The sequence below is a fragment of the Lepidochelys olivacea genome (genome assembly GCF_965140295.1).
Source record: "Lepidochelys olivacea isolate rLepOli2 genome assembly, chromosome: 21".
Classification (NCBI taxonomy): domain Eukaryota; kingdom Metazoa; phylum Chordata; order Testudines; family Cheloniidae; genus Lepidochelys; species Lepidochelys olivacea.
Genome location: NC_140431.1, coordinates 14930967 through 14947962, shown reverse-complemented (window position 1 = coordinate 14947962; position 16996 = coordinate 14930967). Strand labels below are relative to the sequence as shown.

The following is a 16996-nucleotide window of genomic DNA, read 5'->3' as shown; positions in this document are numbered from 1 at the left end:
GGTGTCCCGGTCACACACAACGCACTAATGACTGTCCTGAAGAACAATGAAATTAGCCTGCGTCGTTAGCCAGCTTGCCCTGCTGTCACTTGGATGACATCACAGGCCCGGGTAACTCCGAGGCCGTGGCAACCTTCCCAGAAGTGGGGTAACTGGGTGTGACGTCACTGGGCGGAGGCGTGAGACGCCCTGTGACCGGAGTGGCTGGTTAGGTGGGCTGTTCACAGCCGCAGCGGGGGCTAAACTCGGGCCACCCGGAAGCACGGACTTTGCAGGGTCACAAATGGTGCAGCGCTCGGCCCTGAAGGCGCTCCGCTCGTCCGTGCGAGAGCGCTGTCGTGCATGCTTGTGAATGTGTGTGTGCACACACTGTGCGGCCTCTGGGTGTGCCCGTATGCATTGTCGCACACTCAGCCGTCCCTTCCAGGCCAGGATGCAGCCCGCGCGTGGCGACACCCGGCAGTGCAGCCTGGGAGCTGGACAGCTGGCGAGAACCACGGGATCCATCCGAACCCGCAGCCGCTGTAACGAATCCCCCGCCCACCCATTCCAGCCCAGTCGTGTGCACGCATGCGTGTGTGTGAGTGTGAGCGAGATGCCACTGACTGGCAGGGCTGGGACAAACAGCCCTCTCCAGCGCCTGGGAAGTGGAGGGACGGGAATGGGCAGGAGGGACCCCAGCCCAGCCGGAGCTGGTCAGAAATAAACCCCTGCATACATTGGAAGCAGCAGAATAAGGAAAATCCTCTCTTCCCATCACCGGATTTACACCATTCTCTGGTCAAATCAGCTGCCCCCCAGGGCCCAGCCCAGCTCCGGGCCTGGCTGGGGGAGGCTTAGGGCCTGTCTTGCCCAGTGGTGCTGTCCTGGCTCCGGAGGCTCTGTCCCCGCATCAGGCTGGCCAAGTGGCAAACAGGCCCCTCCTCTAATGGCCCAGCGTGGTTACACTCCAGACGGTGCAGTGCCCATTTTAGAGGGATCATTTACGAGGGCCGGGCTGAACCCGAACTCCAGACTTTTGGGGGATCCGGAGCTGCCGCTAAGGTTCTTAGCTCAGCCAATGGGAGCCACAACTTGTTGGTGGGGGCCGAGCACAGGTTTGTCTGGTCACAGCTGCCCCCTTCCCCCCATGCTGGACTCCTGGCAGGGAGAGGCCCGGCTGGCACGCCAGCCCCTTACATGGCTGCCATTCCTGGCAGGGAGGAGGCAGCCGATTAGCCTGCTTTTGTGAGCAAACAAACACGTGAGATTAGAAAGAGAGAAAAACACGGTGAGGGGTGAGACGCTGGCACAGGCCGGGCGAGGGCTTTGACAATCATTAAACTGGCCAGCCCTGATTTCCCGGCAAGAAAGCACTGGCAAGGGGCCAGTGGCACCCATTATGCAAATCCGATGAAGCTTGGAGCTTGAATGCTTGGGCTAGGAATTCCCCTAGAGCCCTGAGATCATGTTACCGAAGATACATGCTATATAAGGTGAGATACCCGGGAGGGGCCGCCTATAGGGGTAGGTGCTAAGGCACAGATGAGTAGTGGTTAGAAGCCAGCGGTGCACCTGGAGTATTTACACCCTCCCTTCGCTGCCTGTGGATTAACTGCTGCTGCTGGGGGCACTGTGGTAGGTACCAACGCCTTTGTGCGCCGTGCTCGATAGGGTCTGTTACACGTCCCCCAGGGCAGAGGAATTTGTGCGCCCCCCGCTAGCTGCTCCTTATTCGCCAGCCACCTGTTGGTCAAACAAGCCCTTTGGGCATTAGGGGTAGAAAGCACCTGCACAGACCTCCGCCGCCCTGGGCTGAGCCAGGTGAGTGTCGGCAATCCTGCTCGCCGGCTCTCATGCCCGGGCAGGTGTGTCGATGGTGGGACGGTCACTGCTCTGGGTCATTTAAGGCTGGGTTCGAGGACTGGGCTGAGGACACTGGCATCCAGGGAGCCGGTGGGAGGGAGCGAGTGTGGCTGGCCGGGCACCCCTGGCTGCGCGGGGGCTGGGGCGCTTTGGGAGATGGGGCCATGGGGTGAGTGGTGACGACCGATTTTGCACATGGCCTCTTTCCCGGCGGAGCAGCCAGACCACAGCTCTCTGCGGATGGCAGCGCGATGAGCCTGCTAAGCAGGAGACTCCGAGTGCCATCCACCCTGGCCCCCCTGCGCAGCCCCGTCCTCCTGGCCAGGTGCTACCAGACTTACACCCTGGATGGAAGGAGGCCTTGGAACGAATGACAGCGGCTTGTTCTCATCCTTGTGCTCTGTCAGCGGCTGGCTGACAGCATTAAACTGTTTGGGACGCAGCCTCCAGCCCTGGGGGAGCCTGTCTCTGTTCCCTTTTACAGCGAAGGGCAGCAAAGGGCCCGGAGTACACAGGGTGCTTTCCAATGGTCCAGTGAGGGCTTGAGCCTTTTTGATGTGGTGACGATTCACCCCGGCTTGAAATCTGCAGGCTGAGCTCGGATCCCGGCTGCCCCGGATCGCGGCGGACCCTGGGCCTGAGGCACCAGAAGGGGCAAGGGAAGCAGGGAGACGCACAGACTGCTGGCTGCGACCCTGTCCCCTCCGTGGGGCGGGGCGGGGCGGGCTCCGTGCTCCCAGGCTGTACCCTGCCCGGGGTTCAAGTGCCAGCTTGGCAAGGTCTGTATCTCGCAGGCGGCGCTGGCTGGAGTCATGCTGACAGGTGCAATCTCTTGGCAGAGAGCTCTATGGCGGGATCCTGTGACATCAGCAACATCTTCTCGAACTACATCAGCGCCATGTACCAGCCGGAGGAGGCTCAGCCCCCCATGGAACTGCTGGCCCACCTGGGGAAGGAGGACAACCTCGCGCTGCCTGCGGAGACCACAGGTGGGGCTGGAGCCTGCGTGCCATGGGGCAGAGCCAGGCAGGAGACCTGCAGTGACAATGAGTCAGGGCATAAGCTAATCACCAGATGGAATCCCGCCCCTGGAATAGAAGGGAGATAGGGTTGCCTAGTAGTTAGCACACAGGACTGGGATTTAGGACACCTGGGTTCTATTCCCACCTCTGCTACTGGGTGACCTGGGGAAGTCCCTGCTCCTCTCCGTGCCTCAGTTTCCCTCTCTAAATGCTACTTTCAATAGCTCCCCTAGAGGGTTGCCTGCCAGGTTTATCCTATTAACATGTGGATCACATGGGAGGCTGGATGGAAGATGTTTTGAAGGTGCAAAGTGTTATTGTTATTGTTTGTTTGCCCCATTGCCCAGGTATGAGGGCAGGTTGGGAGTTCAGCTTCCTTCCTCTGCAGCATCAGGGTTTAGTCTGCTGCCAGAGACAGGGGACTGGGTCGGATGGGCCACCGGCCAGCTGGGGCTCGTGGAAGGGGGAAGATCACTCTTGGGCGTTGGGATTGGGGTGGGGTCCCCCATACCCTCTGGTGGGTCTGCAGTGCCCTTTGGGGAAGGACTGGGCTGGGAGCTGAGAAGCTGCCCTCGGCCATTCCCTCGGACCCTGCCGTCAGGCAGGATCCGAGATAAAGGAGCAGGCGACAGGGGCACATGACAATGCCACAACGGTGACTAAGCAAGATAACCTCGCCCCCCGCCGCCCATCTGACTCTCTGTGCCCAGCAGAGCCAACTCCATCCCTTGTGATGTGGGCTCATCGAGAGCCCTGCCCAGCCAGCCAGAGCCAGGGCCGGGTGCCCCATGGGGTGAGCAGCGCCTCTGAGCCCTGCTCCTTTCTCCCCAACAGAGAAGCCGGCGTGGTTCAGCGAGCTCCCGTACTTCTGGAGCAAGGCGCAGGTGCTGGAGTGGATCAGCTACCACGTGGAGAAGAACAAGTACGATGCCAGTGCCATCAACTTCTCCTGCTGCAACATGGACGGCTACATGCTCTGCCACTGCACGCCGGAGCAGCTGCGGCTCGTTTTCGGGCCACTCGGGGACGAGCTCTACGCCCGCCTCCATGAGATCGGTGAGTGCCAGTGACCCAGCACAGATCTTCCTCCGCCGCATGCCAGCAGGGCCCACAGTGAGCTAGCCCTGCCTAGCCAGCCAGAGCTGGGGACGGGCACCTCCTTGGGGCTTCCAAACTGGCATGTCCCCAGTCCCTGCTGCCCTATAACCCGGGGCAAGGCCCATTCCTTTCCTGAGACTCCGGTTAGAAGGGAGGTTTGGGTGGCACATTGGGGAGTGTAGAAGGGCTTGTACCAGAAGAGCAGGGGAACAGCTGGAACCCATGAAGGGGCCCACGGGATGAGCATGGGGAGGTGCCTTTGCCCTTTGGACTGGTCAAATAAAATTAATTCCTATCTGCCCCCCTCCTGCAGTCTCGGTCTCCGATGAGCTGACCTGGATCATTGACCTGCTAGAGAAAGAGGACATGTCTTCCCAAGAGATCTTCCAGGACTCCAGTGCCTCAGGTAAGAGAAGCACCCTGGCCACACCTTGTCCCTTGAGGCCCCTGCCGTGTGCATGTCCGTTACCTGGATGGGGCTCACCCTTTCCTGCTCTCTCCTCCACTGTTTCTAGAGCTGGGAAACTCGTACACGAAGGAATCCCTGGAGGAGATGAAATCCACAAACCCTTTCTTCCAGGCAGACTTCAGCTACATTTCCGGTGCCTTGTCTCCAGGCAGCTCTGACATCTCTGCCTCAGGTAAAGTCCTCGTCGCTCACGTTCGGCGTCAGGGCATCCTTGGCCATGGCGCAGGCCCGGGCTCTCCCATCAGTAGGCTCTCCCATCAGTCCTGGATGGCCCTGTGTCTGCTCCCGTCTCGTGTGTGGTTCTCTGGGATGGGGACACAGCCCTACATCTGGGTTCTAGTTGGAGACCCTGCCCTGTTTCATGCAAGAGTTCCCCAAAAACTCATTCCAGGGCAGACCACCTGCTGGGGAGCATTTGGTGTGTCTGGCCGGGAGAACTGCTTTCTGCTGATTAGAAGTGTTTCTGGAGGGGAATAACTGGAAATCCAACCTATCCGCTTTGCCCTCCAGGGACCGGGATGTCCCACAGCCCCAACTCCCAAGACTCCGGTGGAAGTGACATAGATCCCGACCCGACAGAAGTGAAGTTGTTCTCCTCTGATGGTGAGTCGCCTCCTTCCCAACTGGTGGGGAGAGAGATGAGCTTGGGGCAGGGCAAGGCTGGAAAAAAAACAGGGTCAGGGAGGGAAAGGAAAGGCCCCTTCCCACTGGAGAGAGCTTGGTTGGTTCCCCTCGGCTGAGGAGGAGGCACTGAGAACTGACCCCTGCTAAAGGTGGCCTGCCTTAGCTTTCTGCCTCGGAAACTTCTCAGGTGCTCATTGCCATGGTATCCAGGCAGGATGGGTCAAACCCAGGAGCTTTTATCTGGATCTCCCGCACTCTGGTGGGCTGAACGAAATGGAACCTGGACAGGAAGTAGACCTGGCTTTGGCTCTGGGTTTTGCCTGGGCTCCTTCCTCTGCCCCTGCTTTGTGCCTAGGGAGGGGATGCGATTTGCCTTTGAGACCCTCTGCCCCAGCAGCTGGCAGAACCTTGGTGCCATGGCGACCCGGAAAGGGATGGGCAATGGGACGGATGCCAGCAGCGCCGTGGGCTGGGATGAGGGTGGGGGACTTGGCCAAGGTGTGCCATGCTGCCGTAGGCAGCGGTCAGAAACCCCCTGGTGTGGGGAGCTTTGACTGCATCCCTGTGCCATGCTCAGCGTAACAGGGCAGGATACAGTCCATAGCGACCATTCGAACCAGTGTCCAGGCCTTCTCCCCAGGGCCTACCAGGGAACCCGAGGTGTAGGAGATGGGGGAAGGGGCCCTGTTGCTGGGTGGCTAAACAGGGACCGCCGGTTAGGTCGGGCAGGCTGGCAGTTTCCTGAGCCTGCAGAGGGGACCTGTCCCTAGGGAATTACAATGGTCATCTCGCCTTGTATTTCTAAAGAAGGAGGAGCCAGGAGCTGAGGCTGCTCAGACCCCCCCGGGGCAGGGTGGGCCCGCTATAAAACCCAGACAGGCCCAGTAACGTCTCCCACCTCCTCCCGCACAGATGGCTTTGCCGACTATGACAAAGGGGACGTCAAGCATGGGAAGCGGAAAAGGGGCAGGCCCCGGAAATTCAGCAAGGAGAACAGAGACTGCCTGGAGACCAAGAAGAGCAAACACTGTACGTGAGAGGCCAGGGGGGCTCCTGTGGGCTAGGGTGACTATGCCCTGGCTCGTCCGGGTGCTGAAGTTAATGGCCAGCCCTGGAATTGACCAGGACAGTTGTCTCGGCCGTGTTTGGGGAGGGGAGGTGGGAGGAGGGATGGGGGCTCCTAGCCCATAGTACGTTGAGGGCCAGCCCCTTGCACAGTGCAGCCTTTAGGCACTGATCCTCAAAGGGATTTGGGTGCTTAACTGCCATTGATTTCAAGGGAATCGGAGCCCCCAGTGCTTTCCGATTGGTGCTGATGGTCCGGTGATTCCTAAGGTCCAATCCCTGGTCCCAGTGCATGGCCCCAGTAGGTGGGCTGGGTGCAAGGGAGTGCCACCACGAGGCTGGGGGCGTGGGGGAGATGGACTGGACTTCCGGATCTGTGTAACTGCACCACCCACAGAGTCTCCTCTGGGGGCTGGGGCCCATGTGCCTCAGTGGGGCACAGCTGCCTAGCCCGTCTGGGCTGCAGCCCCCTGAGTGAGCTCCCATGTGGAGGAACAACACTGGCTCTGCTGCCTATTGGACCTTCTGCAGCCCCGTTGGATGCAGGGCTGATTTGTTCCCAGGGTGCAGGGAGCTGCCGCTGTTATCATGGAGCTCCCAGCCCTGGCCAGCACTTTCTGCAGAGCCTCCTCCAGCCTGCTGGGTTTGTGGGGTCCTGGCTCTGCAGAGCCCCCACATTGAACTGGACCGTCCCTCCTCTCTCTGTTCCAGCCCCGAGAGGGACTCACCTGTGGGAGTTTATCCGGGACATCCTGCTCCACCCCGAGCTGAACGAGGGGCTGATGAAGTGGGAGGACCGACGCGAGGGCGTCTTCAAGTTCCTCCGCTCCGAGGCGGTGGCTCAGCTCTGGGGGCAGAAGAAGAAGAACAGCAGCATGACCTACGAGAAGCTGAGCCGGGCCATGAGGTGGGTTTCAGGGGATTGCCCCCGTCCCGCCCAAGAGAGGCAGGAGCCCCAGCCTGTCTCCAAGGCTCCAGGGCCTACCTCCATCCAAAGCTCCATGCTTTGCCTCCTCTGCTTCCCTACCCTACCCTGACAGCTCCTCTCCCAGCCTCCCCGTAATGGGGCCCTCTCTCAGCCTCCGTCTCTCAGCGTCCTCGGCCTCAGGCTCTTCCCTTTCCAGATGGCCTCCACACCCGCTCCCTAGGCTGCCTTGCATCCAGTGCTGATGTCCCCTCCTTCCCTTCCAGGTACTACTACAAGCGGGAAATCCTGGAGCGGGTTGACGGGAGGCGGCTGGTCTACAAGTTTGGGAAGAACTCCAGTGGCTGGAAGGAGGAGGAAGTATTGAACCGAAAGTAAGGAGCCGGGGGAGCCCTACAAGGACTCGGGCTCTGGCCGTCTGGCCCAGGGGCGAGACCCAAGGCATAATGCACTGAACCGTGCTCCCTAGACAAGAGTTTTTGTCACACGTTGGAGCCCAAAGCTGCTGTCCCGGGCTGTGTGTTAGTCTCCAGCACCTTCCTAGGGGCACAAGTGTATGTGCTGGTTACCCGCCGGCACCTAGGTAACTACAGCTGATATTTTGGCTCAAGTAGGTTATTGTAAACCATTATTTCTATTGTTGCATTGCTGGACTCTTCTTTCCAAGTGGAATTACAGTGACTCTGGCTGTTCTCAAAGCCTGGAAGAGTGGAAGCGACGTGCTCTGTTCTTCACAATCGAATTCGGGGGACTTCAAATGTCCAAGCAGAGCAGGCGGTCCTGGCTACTGCTGCGGTCAGCCACGGTCTGGGAAGTGGGATGCACCGGTGTGCCAGCTACAGGGGCACTGGCCGCCCCGTGCCATAGATGGAATGAAGAGAACGGGCACTGAGCGCTGTGTCTTTGCCAAGCATGCCCTCTCTGCGCTGCCCGCCGTGGGGTTGCTGCCAGCCATGCGGGCTGTGCGCTGGCATGAGTAGCCTGCTGCTCTGTGAATGGCCCAAGCAGATGCTTCGTGAATTTCGAGCGGCGCTGGCCCAAGGGGAGTAGGAGAGAACTGTGAATTTCGGATGGCTCTGGAGGGACCGTGACAGTAGCCGGGGCATCAGGCAGAGTTTCCCCTCTTTGTTCCTGGGGCATTCGCCTCCTTGCCCCCCAAATCCTATCCCCTCAGTGTGATAACATCCCCTTTCCCCATGAGGCGCTCTCCTCCTGCTTCTAATTTATATAACATAAACAGAGGGTATATAATGTATATAGAGATCTATTTTTTCATAAATAAGCTTGTTCTTGCGTGATTGTGAGTGTCCTGGAAGCACTTGGCCTCTTCGAACCAGTGACTGTTCTCAGTATTCAGCTGGACTGAAATAAGGTTCTTCTGGCCTTTGACGGTCTCTGTACAGAATGTGGCATTAGTGCGTCCTGACGCTGAGGGGTCTGGCGGACACACAAGGTCTTTTCCTGGTTTGATAATGAGTATATCAGAAATAAATTGTTGCTTTTTTTACAAGCGGCGTGTATGCCTCCTCCTTGGGGCTTCTATAACGACTGGGGGTAAAGTGGGTCCAGGCTGCTCACTGGAGGGGGGGTAGGGGGGGTGTCACAGATTCCATGGTTGCAAGGGACTGTAGTCACCCTCACTAGTCTGACCTCCTCCATTAACCCAATGGTTAATTAACTGAACTGGAGCACAGACTTTTGGGAAACATTTGGCTCGATTTAAAGATGGCCAGTGTGGGAGAACCCACTGCTGCCCTGGGTAAAGTTGTTCCAGGGGTTAATTACCCTCACTTAAAAATTTACGCTGTATTTCCAGCCGGAATTTGTCTAGCTTCAACTTCCAGCTATTGGGTCGTGTCAGACCTTTGTCTGCTAGACTGAAGAGCCTCTTGGCAAAGATTTGTTCCCCATGTAGGTATTTATGGGCTTTGATCAAGTCACCCCTCAACCTTCTGTTGGTTAAGCTAAATAGATTGAGGGCCTTGAGTCTGTTCCTGATGGACCCATGTCTGTCCCCCCATATTTGCTCTGGGGCCATCTGTCCCTGCCTGAAGTCCAGAGCTCCTTGGTTCTACTGGGGAAGGCTTCCTCGGGACTTAGATGCTGCAGGGAGGGGGCCGTGGAAGGGCTTAGGTAGGCAGGATAGGCAGACCCTGCAGCCCGCACGGACGCACACACAGGGTCCCTGCCGTTGCTGGGGCTGGGTGTTGAAAGCACCTGCCACGTTCTCTTCTTTTCAGGTTCTTCCATCCCTGTAGTATCTGAGATTAAGCAACATGGCCCTGTCTGTCACCCTGGCTGTCTTTGCCCCTTGTTCCCTGGCTGGGGGAGCTGTAGTCTGGCTCTAGCTTGCTGCTCCGAGGCTATGGGTATGGATGGGCTGGGGGACCATGCTCCAGGCTACATCCCTTTGATCAGAGCCCTCCTGGGAGCCTGACCCAGTCTGGAGAAGCCTGTGCGGTGCTGCAGCCACCAAAATGAGCTCTCCGTGTGGGGACTGAACAGACTCTAGCTACTGTTAAAGTGTACGGTGGCTGACCAAAGGATGGTTCCCCTGTGGTCTCTATAAGGGACATCCTGGGGAATCTCACCCACCCTGCTGAGCTAATGCCCTCTAGGTCGTTGTGTCCCAAAGGTGTCGCGTTGGCTTGGGGCCTTAGGGACCTGGGTCCCCCCACAGGCTTTGCTTCGTGCAAAGTCCAACAGATGAGCCTGTCATACCCAACCCGACACTCATGCAACCACCAGTCCCACAGAGCAGCTCACTCACCCCAGACTGCTTCAGCCTCCACCAGCTCTCTGCAAAGCAGAGGCCTGAAGGCCAGGAAGGGTCTGTAAAAGAAAAGCCACAGTGCAGCCCTTGCCCGCTTATGCCTCTGTGTTGCACCCAGGCTGCTTGTGTTCAGGGCTGACCTCCCCAGGTGGCCGCTCCTGGGCAGGGTCAGTGGGTGGTAACCACACAGAGAGCAGAACTGGGCCAGATGTGCACGATGGCCTTACGCTACCCCAGATTGGCTTTGGGGGAGGTGGGAGATTGGTGGGTTTGGGATGGCACTAACATCCTTCCATTGCAGGGGGACTGGCCCCTTTAAGAGGGAACGGGGTCCAGTGCACCTGTGACTGCCCAGCTGCTTCCCAACTGGGCTTACTGGGCCAGATATAGGAGGTGAGGAAGGGGCAGATGAGGCTGTCTGAGACCAGAGGGGAAGTGGACGGACGGAGCAGCAGAGTGGCTGGAGGGGAAGCGCTGCAGGAGAGCAGCAGCTGGGCGCTGCTGGCGAGGAGCTCTGGGGAGAGCTTTCGGGGGGACTGGCTCAAGCAGGGGGGGCCTGCCGAGTGTCAGGAAGGTTTGTCCACAGGCCCCTATGACTGGGGGGAAGAAGCATCTTGGTGAGTGCAAGCCAGGCCCAGGTACGAGGGGTTGACTCTGGCAGGAGGTTTCCCGGGAGCACCAAGGGTTTGAATTTGCTGCTGAAAGAGGCAATGTTCCTTCACAGGGATGGATGAAGGGGAAACTGAGGCAGATCTGTGCTGCTGAGGGCCTCTGCAGGAAGGTGCCTGTGTCAGGTTTTCCCTGTACCCTCTCCCTTCTAAGAGCTGGCACATGCCCCTCTACTCCTGCCCCCAAAGCACCAGCCCCTGTTGCAAATAAATATAACACGAGCTTGGAAGAGGGTAGTTTCTTTTTTTTATTACCTCAGAGGGAGCAGTTGGAATGTGGGGTTCAGGTGCTGGGGTAGCAGCCTGGGGCTCCTCGTGTATCTGGGTATTTCTTGCTGCGTTAAAGAGCCTGGACCTTCTCCTGCTGTGTAACTGCCTTGGCAAAGCATCTCTGTGGCTCAGCCCTGAATGCCGATCCTCCGTCCCCGGCAGAGCACTCCACTTCCATTCAGGAGGGTTGAGATCAGTATGGAGAGCCCCATCTGCACATGGCCAAAGGGTCCCGAGGAAGCCCCTAGAATTTCTCAACAGCAGCTAGATCCTAGGATGTAGAATCCTCCCATCTTAGCAGGGCAGACTTTCCCATGCTCCAGGCAGCGTAGGGGAGAGAGACCCAGGAGCACATCCCCGCATAGGCCTCTCCCACTCAGGGGGTGGGTGTAATTGCTACTGCAAGAATGGAGGAATTTTCACAGTGGCTCACCTTGCACAGATCAGGGGGAGAATGCACTGGGACCACGCTGCTCCCACGCTGGAGCATTGCATGTGTGTCCTCCACCGGCTGTGCCTTAAAAGCCAGGCTCCCCAAACCCAGGACACTGTAAAGAAATAATCCATGTGGGCGTCTGTTCTTTGCCTTAGGGCAGGGTGGGCAAACTTTTTGGCCTGAGGGCCACATCTGGGTGGGGAAATTGCATGCAGGGCCATGAATGTAGGGCTGGGGCAGGGGGTTGGGGTGCGGGAGGTAGTGCGAGGTGTGGGAGGGCGTGCGGTGTGCAGGAAGGGGCTATGGGCGAGGGGTGCGGGGTGTACGAGGGGGCTCAGGGCAGGGGGTTGGGGTGTGGCTGGGGGTTGGGATGCTGAGTGCAGGAGGGGTTCGGGGTGTGGGCTCTGGCCTGGCGCCGCTTACCTTGAGCGGCTCCAGGGTGGTAGCAGCACGTGGTGGGGCTAAGGCAGGCTCCCTGCCTGCCCTGGCCCTGCGCCACTCCTGGAAGCAGCCGGCACCACGTCCCTGCAGCCCCTGGGGGAGGGGTGGGGCAGGGCAGGGGGCTCCGTATGCTGCCCTTGCCTGTGGGTACCTCCCCGAAGCTCCCATTGGCTGCGGTTTCCCGTTCCCCACCAATGGGAGCTGCGGGAGGCGGTGCCTGCAGGCAAGGGCAGTGCACTGCGCCTTCTGCCCCCCACCTCCCCCAGGGACTGCAAGGACGTGGTGCCGGCCAGTTCCGGGAGTGGCGCAGGGCCCACGGCGCCACGGAGGTGGCAATCCCACGGGCCAGATCCAAAGCCCTGACAGGCTGGATGTGGACCGCGGGCCATAGTTTTCCCACCCCTGCTTAGGTTCTCACCCAGGCCACATTGTCCATCTTTTCTCTATAGCCATGAGGGCTAGAAATGTCTTTTTTTTTTTTTTTTGCAAGCTGCGATTTTTCACATGATCACTTGACTCCTGGAGCTGGGGCTTGAAAAAAAACACCACCTAGCACCAGACTGGCCTTCGGGTGCCTGAGAAGCTGTCACTGTAGCTCTTGGCTGGGTGAAGCGTGTGTGCCCCTGCTCTGTTACAATGTGTCTTGGGCCCAGTGAGGGGGGCGTGCAGGGAGTCATGCCAGGGTTCGGTCCAGCAATTCGCCGGCCTGTCACTGGTGCAGACTTGGTCGGGACTGTGTGTCCCAGCCAGAGTTTCTTGGCTTTGGGGAACGGGTCCTGCTTCACTGACCTCCTCCGGCTGGTAAAAGAGAGCTACTGAAAGAAGCAGAGAAGGGAGATGCTGCGTTCCTCCGCCCCACCGCTGCCTGGCTGCCTGGAGCCCAGACGCCATCGCCAGGACCCAGGGGAGCAGGTAACATTCTCCGGGTTGGCTTGTGAAAGTCAGCGTGCCAGGAAGCCCTGGCCACACAGCTACCACCCTTCTGTGGTGGGTGGGGTAGGTACTCTCTCTCTGGTGCCAACATGGGGTCCATACAGCCAGGCCCTGCACCAAGGGAGGGTAAGTCACAGCGTGGGTCTGGCACCAGGCCCCTCTCTTTTTCTTGCTACATAGCTGGAGCATGAGGTAAAGGAGCCCATGGGTGTCGAATGGCGCGCAGGAGCCCTGGGGCAGCACGGAGTGGGTGAGGTGTTTATCCTCAGTCAATAGATAACCCCAGCAGATTGGCAGGCAGGGAATAGCGGCTTGTCACGCATTCGGCCGCCCTGGCAAGTGCACCTTGTTTACCGAGGCAGTTTCATTTCTCCGCTGCTGCTGCGGATTGTGTTACCTAACCGGCCCGAGCCAATGTTTAACCACCTGGGGCAGCGGCCGCAACCAAGCTGTCTGTCTCGCCTGGCCTCACCCCGAATGTTCCCACCACGGAGCCAGGCAGCGTGACCCGCCGGGCATCAGGGGAGCCGGGGTGAGAGCTGTTGAGGGGGCTTTCTCCTTGCAGTCAGTTCCCCCAGCAGACAGGAGGCGGAGGAGAGCACCCTGCAGCGGTGAGGCTGGGCAGAAGAACAAGGGATGAGAAAGGCCCCCCCCTGCAGAGTCCCACGAGGTTCAGCCGCTCCCCAGGGTGTCCCACAGTGATATGGAGCCGTGGGAGAGCTGGCGAGAGGCTGCAGGGTGCCCGTCACACAGCACGGGCAGCTCCATCTGCCAGCTGGTCCCAGCGCCAGGCTCCAGCTGAACCCACGCTGAGGCGACGGCCGTGGTGGTGGGAGGACGGAAGCCCTCAGGAGAACTCTCCTTCTCTGTAGCAGCCCTCGCTGTCAAAGGCACCTTCCCTGCAGATTGCCCAGGTGGTCACAGCCCCAGGGCCCTTTCAGATTCCTGCCGGTGCCCCAGAGGTGCCCCCTCCTGCCTGCCAGGAGATTCGGCCTCACCCTATCCGACGTAGCCCTGATGGCGACCCAGTCATGGCCTGCAGGCTCAGTTCCTGTGGCTTATCCTGCCTCCGAAGGGAGTCACCACACACGCACAGCATTAATTAGGGGGAGGAATAGCTCAGTGGTTTGAGTGTTGGCCTGCTACACCCAGGGTTGTGAGTTCTAATCCTTGAGGGGGCCATTTAGGGATCTGGAGCAAAAATTGGGGATTGGTCCTGCTTTGAGTTGGACTAGATGATCTCCTGATGTCCCTTCCAACCCTGATATTCTAGTCTATAATGCTGGGACCAAACACAGCAGCCCCTCTGCTCTGCAACACACAGCCTCTGGGTCACAGGCTTTCTACCCACTACTGAGCCCAGAGCTAGGTCATGACACTTGGCTGATTGCGAGACAGCCTCCTATGACAGCTCTGATCCACAGGGACAACAAAACTATGGCCTGAGATGGGGCGATTTGTGGGTACGGGAAACAGAATCTTCGAAGTCAGGCCTGGACTGTGGAACTCTACTGTGGGCCTCGCCATGAGCTAAAAGCACCAAGACTTATTTATGCCACGTTTGGTTCCTCACCATAAATACTCCTCATACTGAAACTAACATGCCACACAAGCACAAACAGTCTTATCAAATTACTTACTCTCGGTGCACCAGAAAGGAGGGAGATATTGGTATTGTCGGTTACTTTTAATCCCTGGGAGACAGCAAGATAGTAGGGTGATGGGTGTCATAAAAATCTGGGGAGATAGGGAAAAGAGGCCTTATTTTCTTTTCTTGTCAGCAGAGAGAATAGACAAACCCCATCCGCAGACTGTGGTTACATCTCCTAGCTCTGCAGCCAACATGAACTTCATTGATCCTCAGTTGTCAGGCAGCCGTGAATGTTCTGGCACAGGGATTCCATGGAAACAGCTCGACTGTGTTTTGACTTTATTTACGAAGTTAGATTCTCAGATTTTTATCTTTTTTCTGCATAAAACCCTCGACAGACAGCCAGCCCTTGAGGCAACTAGCTGATCCTGGATAGAATTTCTGGGGCAGGGCAAGGAGGAGAAAGCTCTCTGGCGACGGGTCTGCTCCCGAACTGGTCCCCTGCTGCAGACCCCGACTCAGAAGCTGGAATCATGCCGTGCCATGCACTCACCATTTCCTCTCCACCATTTAACCTTGAGCCACCACAGAGTTTCCCAAACTAAAATCCCAATGCTGCCAGTGCCTGGGGCTCGCCCTTCTTTCAAACCCCCAAATCTTGTTTCCAGAATCAGTTCTGGTTGCTCCGCAATGGCTAAGCTGGTGCATTGCTGATGAAACCCACACACTTAAAGACGGGGAGATGAGGAGTGAAGGGTATCATAAACCAGCCCCTGACCGTGTGCTAAGCACATGGGGAGCCAGCTCCCAGACTGCAAGGGGGGCGCAGTCAGGCCCACTCTGGGTCCCAGTGGCTTTTAAAACTCAACCATGAGAAAGGCAGGGCACCTCTTGCACTGTCTTCTCCTACTCTCCCTCTCTGCATTGGGAAGGGTCACTTGCTTTGTGTCAGCCCTCGCTAGGGAGAGGTTAGCACCTCCCAATAATTCATGGCAGTTAAGGTCAGAAGGGACCATTAGATCCCCTGGATAACACAGGCCATTACATTCCCCACAATTACCCCTGTATTAAGCCCAATAACTTGTTTAGCTAGAGCATCTCATCCAGAAAGGCATCCATCCATTCTTGATCTGAGGACTGCCACATCCCTTGATAGTTACCCTCACCATTAAAATGTCTGTCCCTTATTTCCAATTTGAGTTTGCTTGGCTTCAGTTTCCCCCACCCACGAACCCCACCTTTGCACACAAAAAAGGACAATGTCTAGGACGGGGTGTCATGTCCCCCCCACCCCATCCCCGCTTAACTCGGTTTTTCACTGTCCACTTGCCACTTTGTAACCTTCCAAATAATTGAAGACATTTGGAGGCAATCACTGAGTTTCATTTTCCTTTTGCTGCTCTGGAATGTTTCCAAAGTTGGAGGTGCTTTGAAAAGTTACAGAGTGGAAAAAAGGAAAGATGAATAACAGAAAAAGAGGAAAAAGCATTAATCCCTTCCCTCCTCACCAGAAAACCCCAGCCATGATTCATGTTTGTGCATTCAATGGCAAAAAGAAAATAAGAGGGAGAAAGTGGGGGGTGGGGCATTCAAAATTTCAAATATTCTTCAGGTTTGGAGAACCACATTGAAAAGAAAAATGTCCCTGTCAATCAAACTGAAACAAAAATTTCAAGCTGCTAAGAATCAAAAAAAACATTTTGCTTTTAGTTCTGTTTTGAAATTTTGCAGCCAGAAAAAATAGAAAAATTTTGAACAAAAAATGGCACATGAAAATAATTGTGTTTGAATTATTTTGTAGAGAAAAGACTGGAATTGTCAACTAGTTCCCCGCCCTGGCCCATCCCAGAAATCTCCAACTGGCAGGCGAACTGGCCAGAAAAAGAGAGGCGAATGGACTCCCTGAAAGTTTCCCCGCCCGGCTGCTCTGAACAGAGCTCTGGCACAGCGCTCAGTCGGGGCCATGGCAGTTTTGCTGGATTCCAGGACCTTGCGTTTGGCTGACTCAGATTTTCTGAGCCGGCATGCAGTGTCGAGCGCACCGTGGGGCTGGTAATGTACATGAAAACCGGCTGCTTAATTCTGCCTGCAAACCGGCCCAAACTTGTTTAAGGTACCTGAGCTTCGCCAAGGAAAAACAAAACAAGTGCCATGTCAAGGCCAGGCTGTTTCAGTGACAATGAGCCCAAAAATATTTAGGCCCACGTCCAAGATGTGAGGACTCCTCGAGTCGGATTTAGATTCATCCACAGGTGCCGACGCTGTGAGTGCTCCTACGGGAAAAAGACAGGGGGTGCTCAGCACCCACTGGCGAGCCCTGCCGATCAGCTCCTCCCCAGCGCCTCCCACCCAGCACAGATCAGCTGTTCAGTGGTGTGCAGAAAGTGCGGAGGGGAGGGGCCGAAATGGGGTGGGAAGAGGCGGGGTGGGGCCTGGGGTAAGGGGTGGAGGGGGGGTGAGGCCTGGGGCAGAGCGGGGGTCGAGCCCTCGGGGAAATGAGAAAGTCAGCACCTGTGGATTCATCAATATTGGGGCAAAGGGGAGGAGGGGGAGGAAGCCTCCATCCTGATGGAACGGCGCTGGGCAATGATGAAGAGGACCCCAGAGTGGTGACATGTCACCCCATGTGCCCAGGTATTACGGAGTGCATCAGCCCCCCACCTTCCCCAATTACCTGATCAGAGGCTCCGGGACTTGCAGGACAGTTCTGTGCTGGGCTGAGATGCCGCCTGAGAATTCACAGGGGGCTGCCCTGGGATTTGCCGTGGGACGGGGGTACATGTGCAGGGGACAGTGCCAGACTAGCTGGGAACAAGCTGGAAGCCCAAAAATATCT

General features: G+C 57.4%; 1 protein-coding gene across 2 annotated transcripts; it reads left to right on the top strand.

Moving 5' to 3' along the window:
- The first annotated feature begins 1378 nt into the window (after window positions 1-1378).
- On the top strand, window positions 1379-8558 carry ELF3 (E74 like ETS transcription factor 3). Of its 2 annotated transcripts, none has more exons than XM_084610925.1 (9): window positions 1379-1475; window positions 2685-2834; window positions 3702-3923; window positions 4279-4371; window positions 4481-4606; window positions 4945-5037; window positions 5971-6087; window positions 6835-7030; window positions 7315-8558. In XM_084610925.1, exons 2-9 carry the CDS (start codon window positions 2693-2695, stop codon window positions 7424-7426), a joined length of 1101 nt encoding a protein of 366 aa, XP_084467051.1. In that variant the 5' UTR covers window positions 1379-1475; window positions 2685-2692; the 3' UTR covers window positions 7427-8558. The 2 variants fall into 2 exon arrangements, with proteins under 2 accessions (XP_084467051.1, XP_084467050.1); XM_084610924.1 differs by lacking the exon at window positions 1379-1475 and adding an exon at window positions 1490-1617.
- Window positions 8559-16996: the final 8438 nt, after the last annotated feature.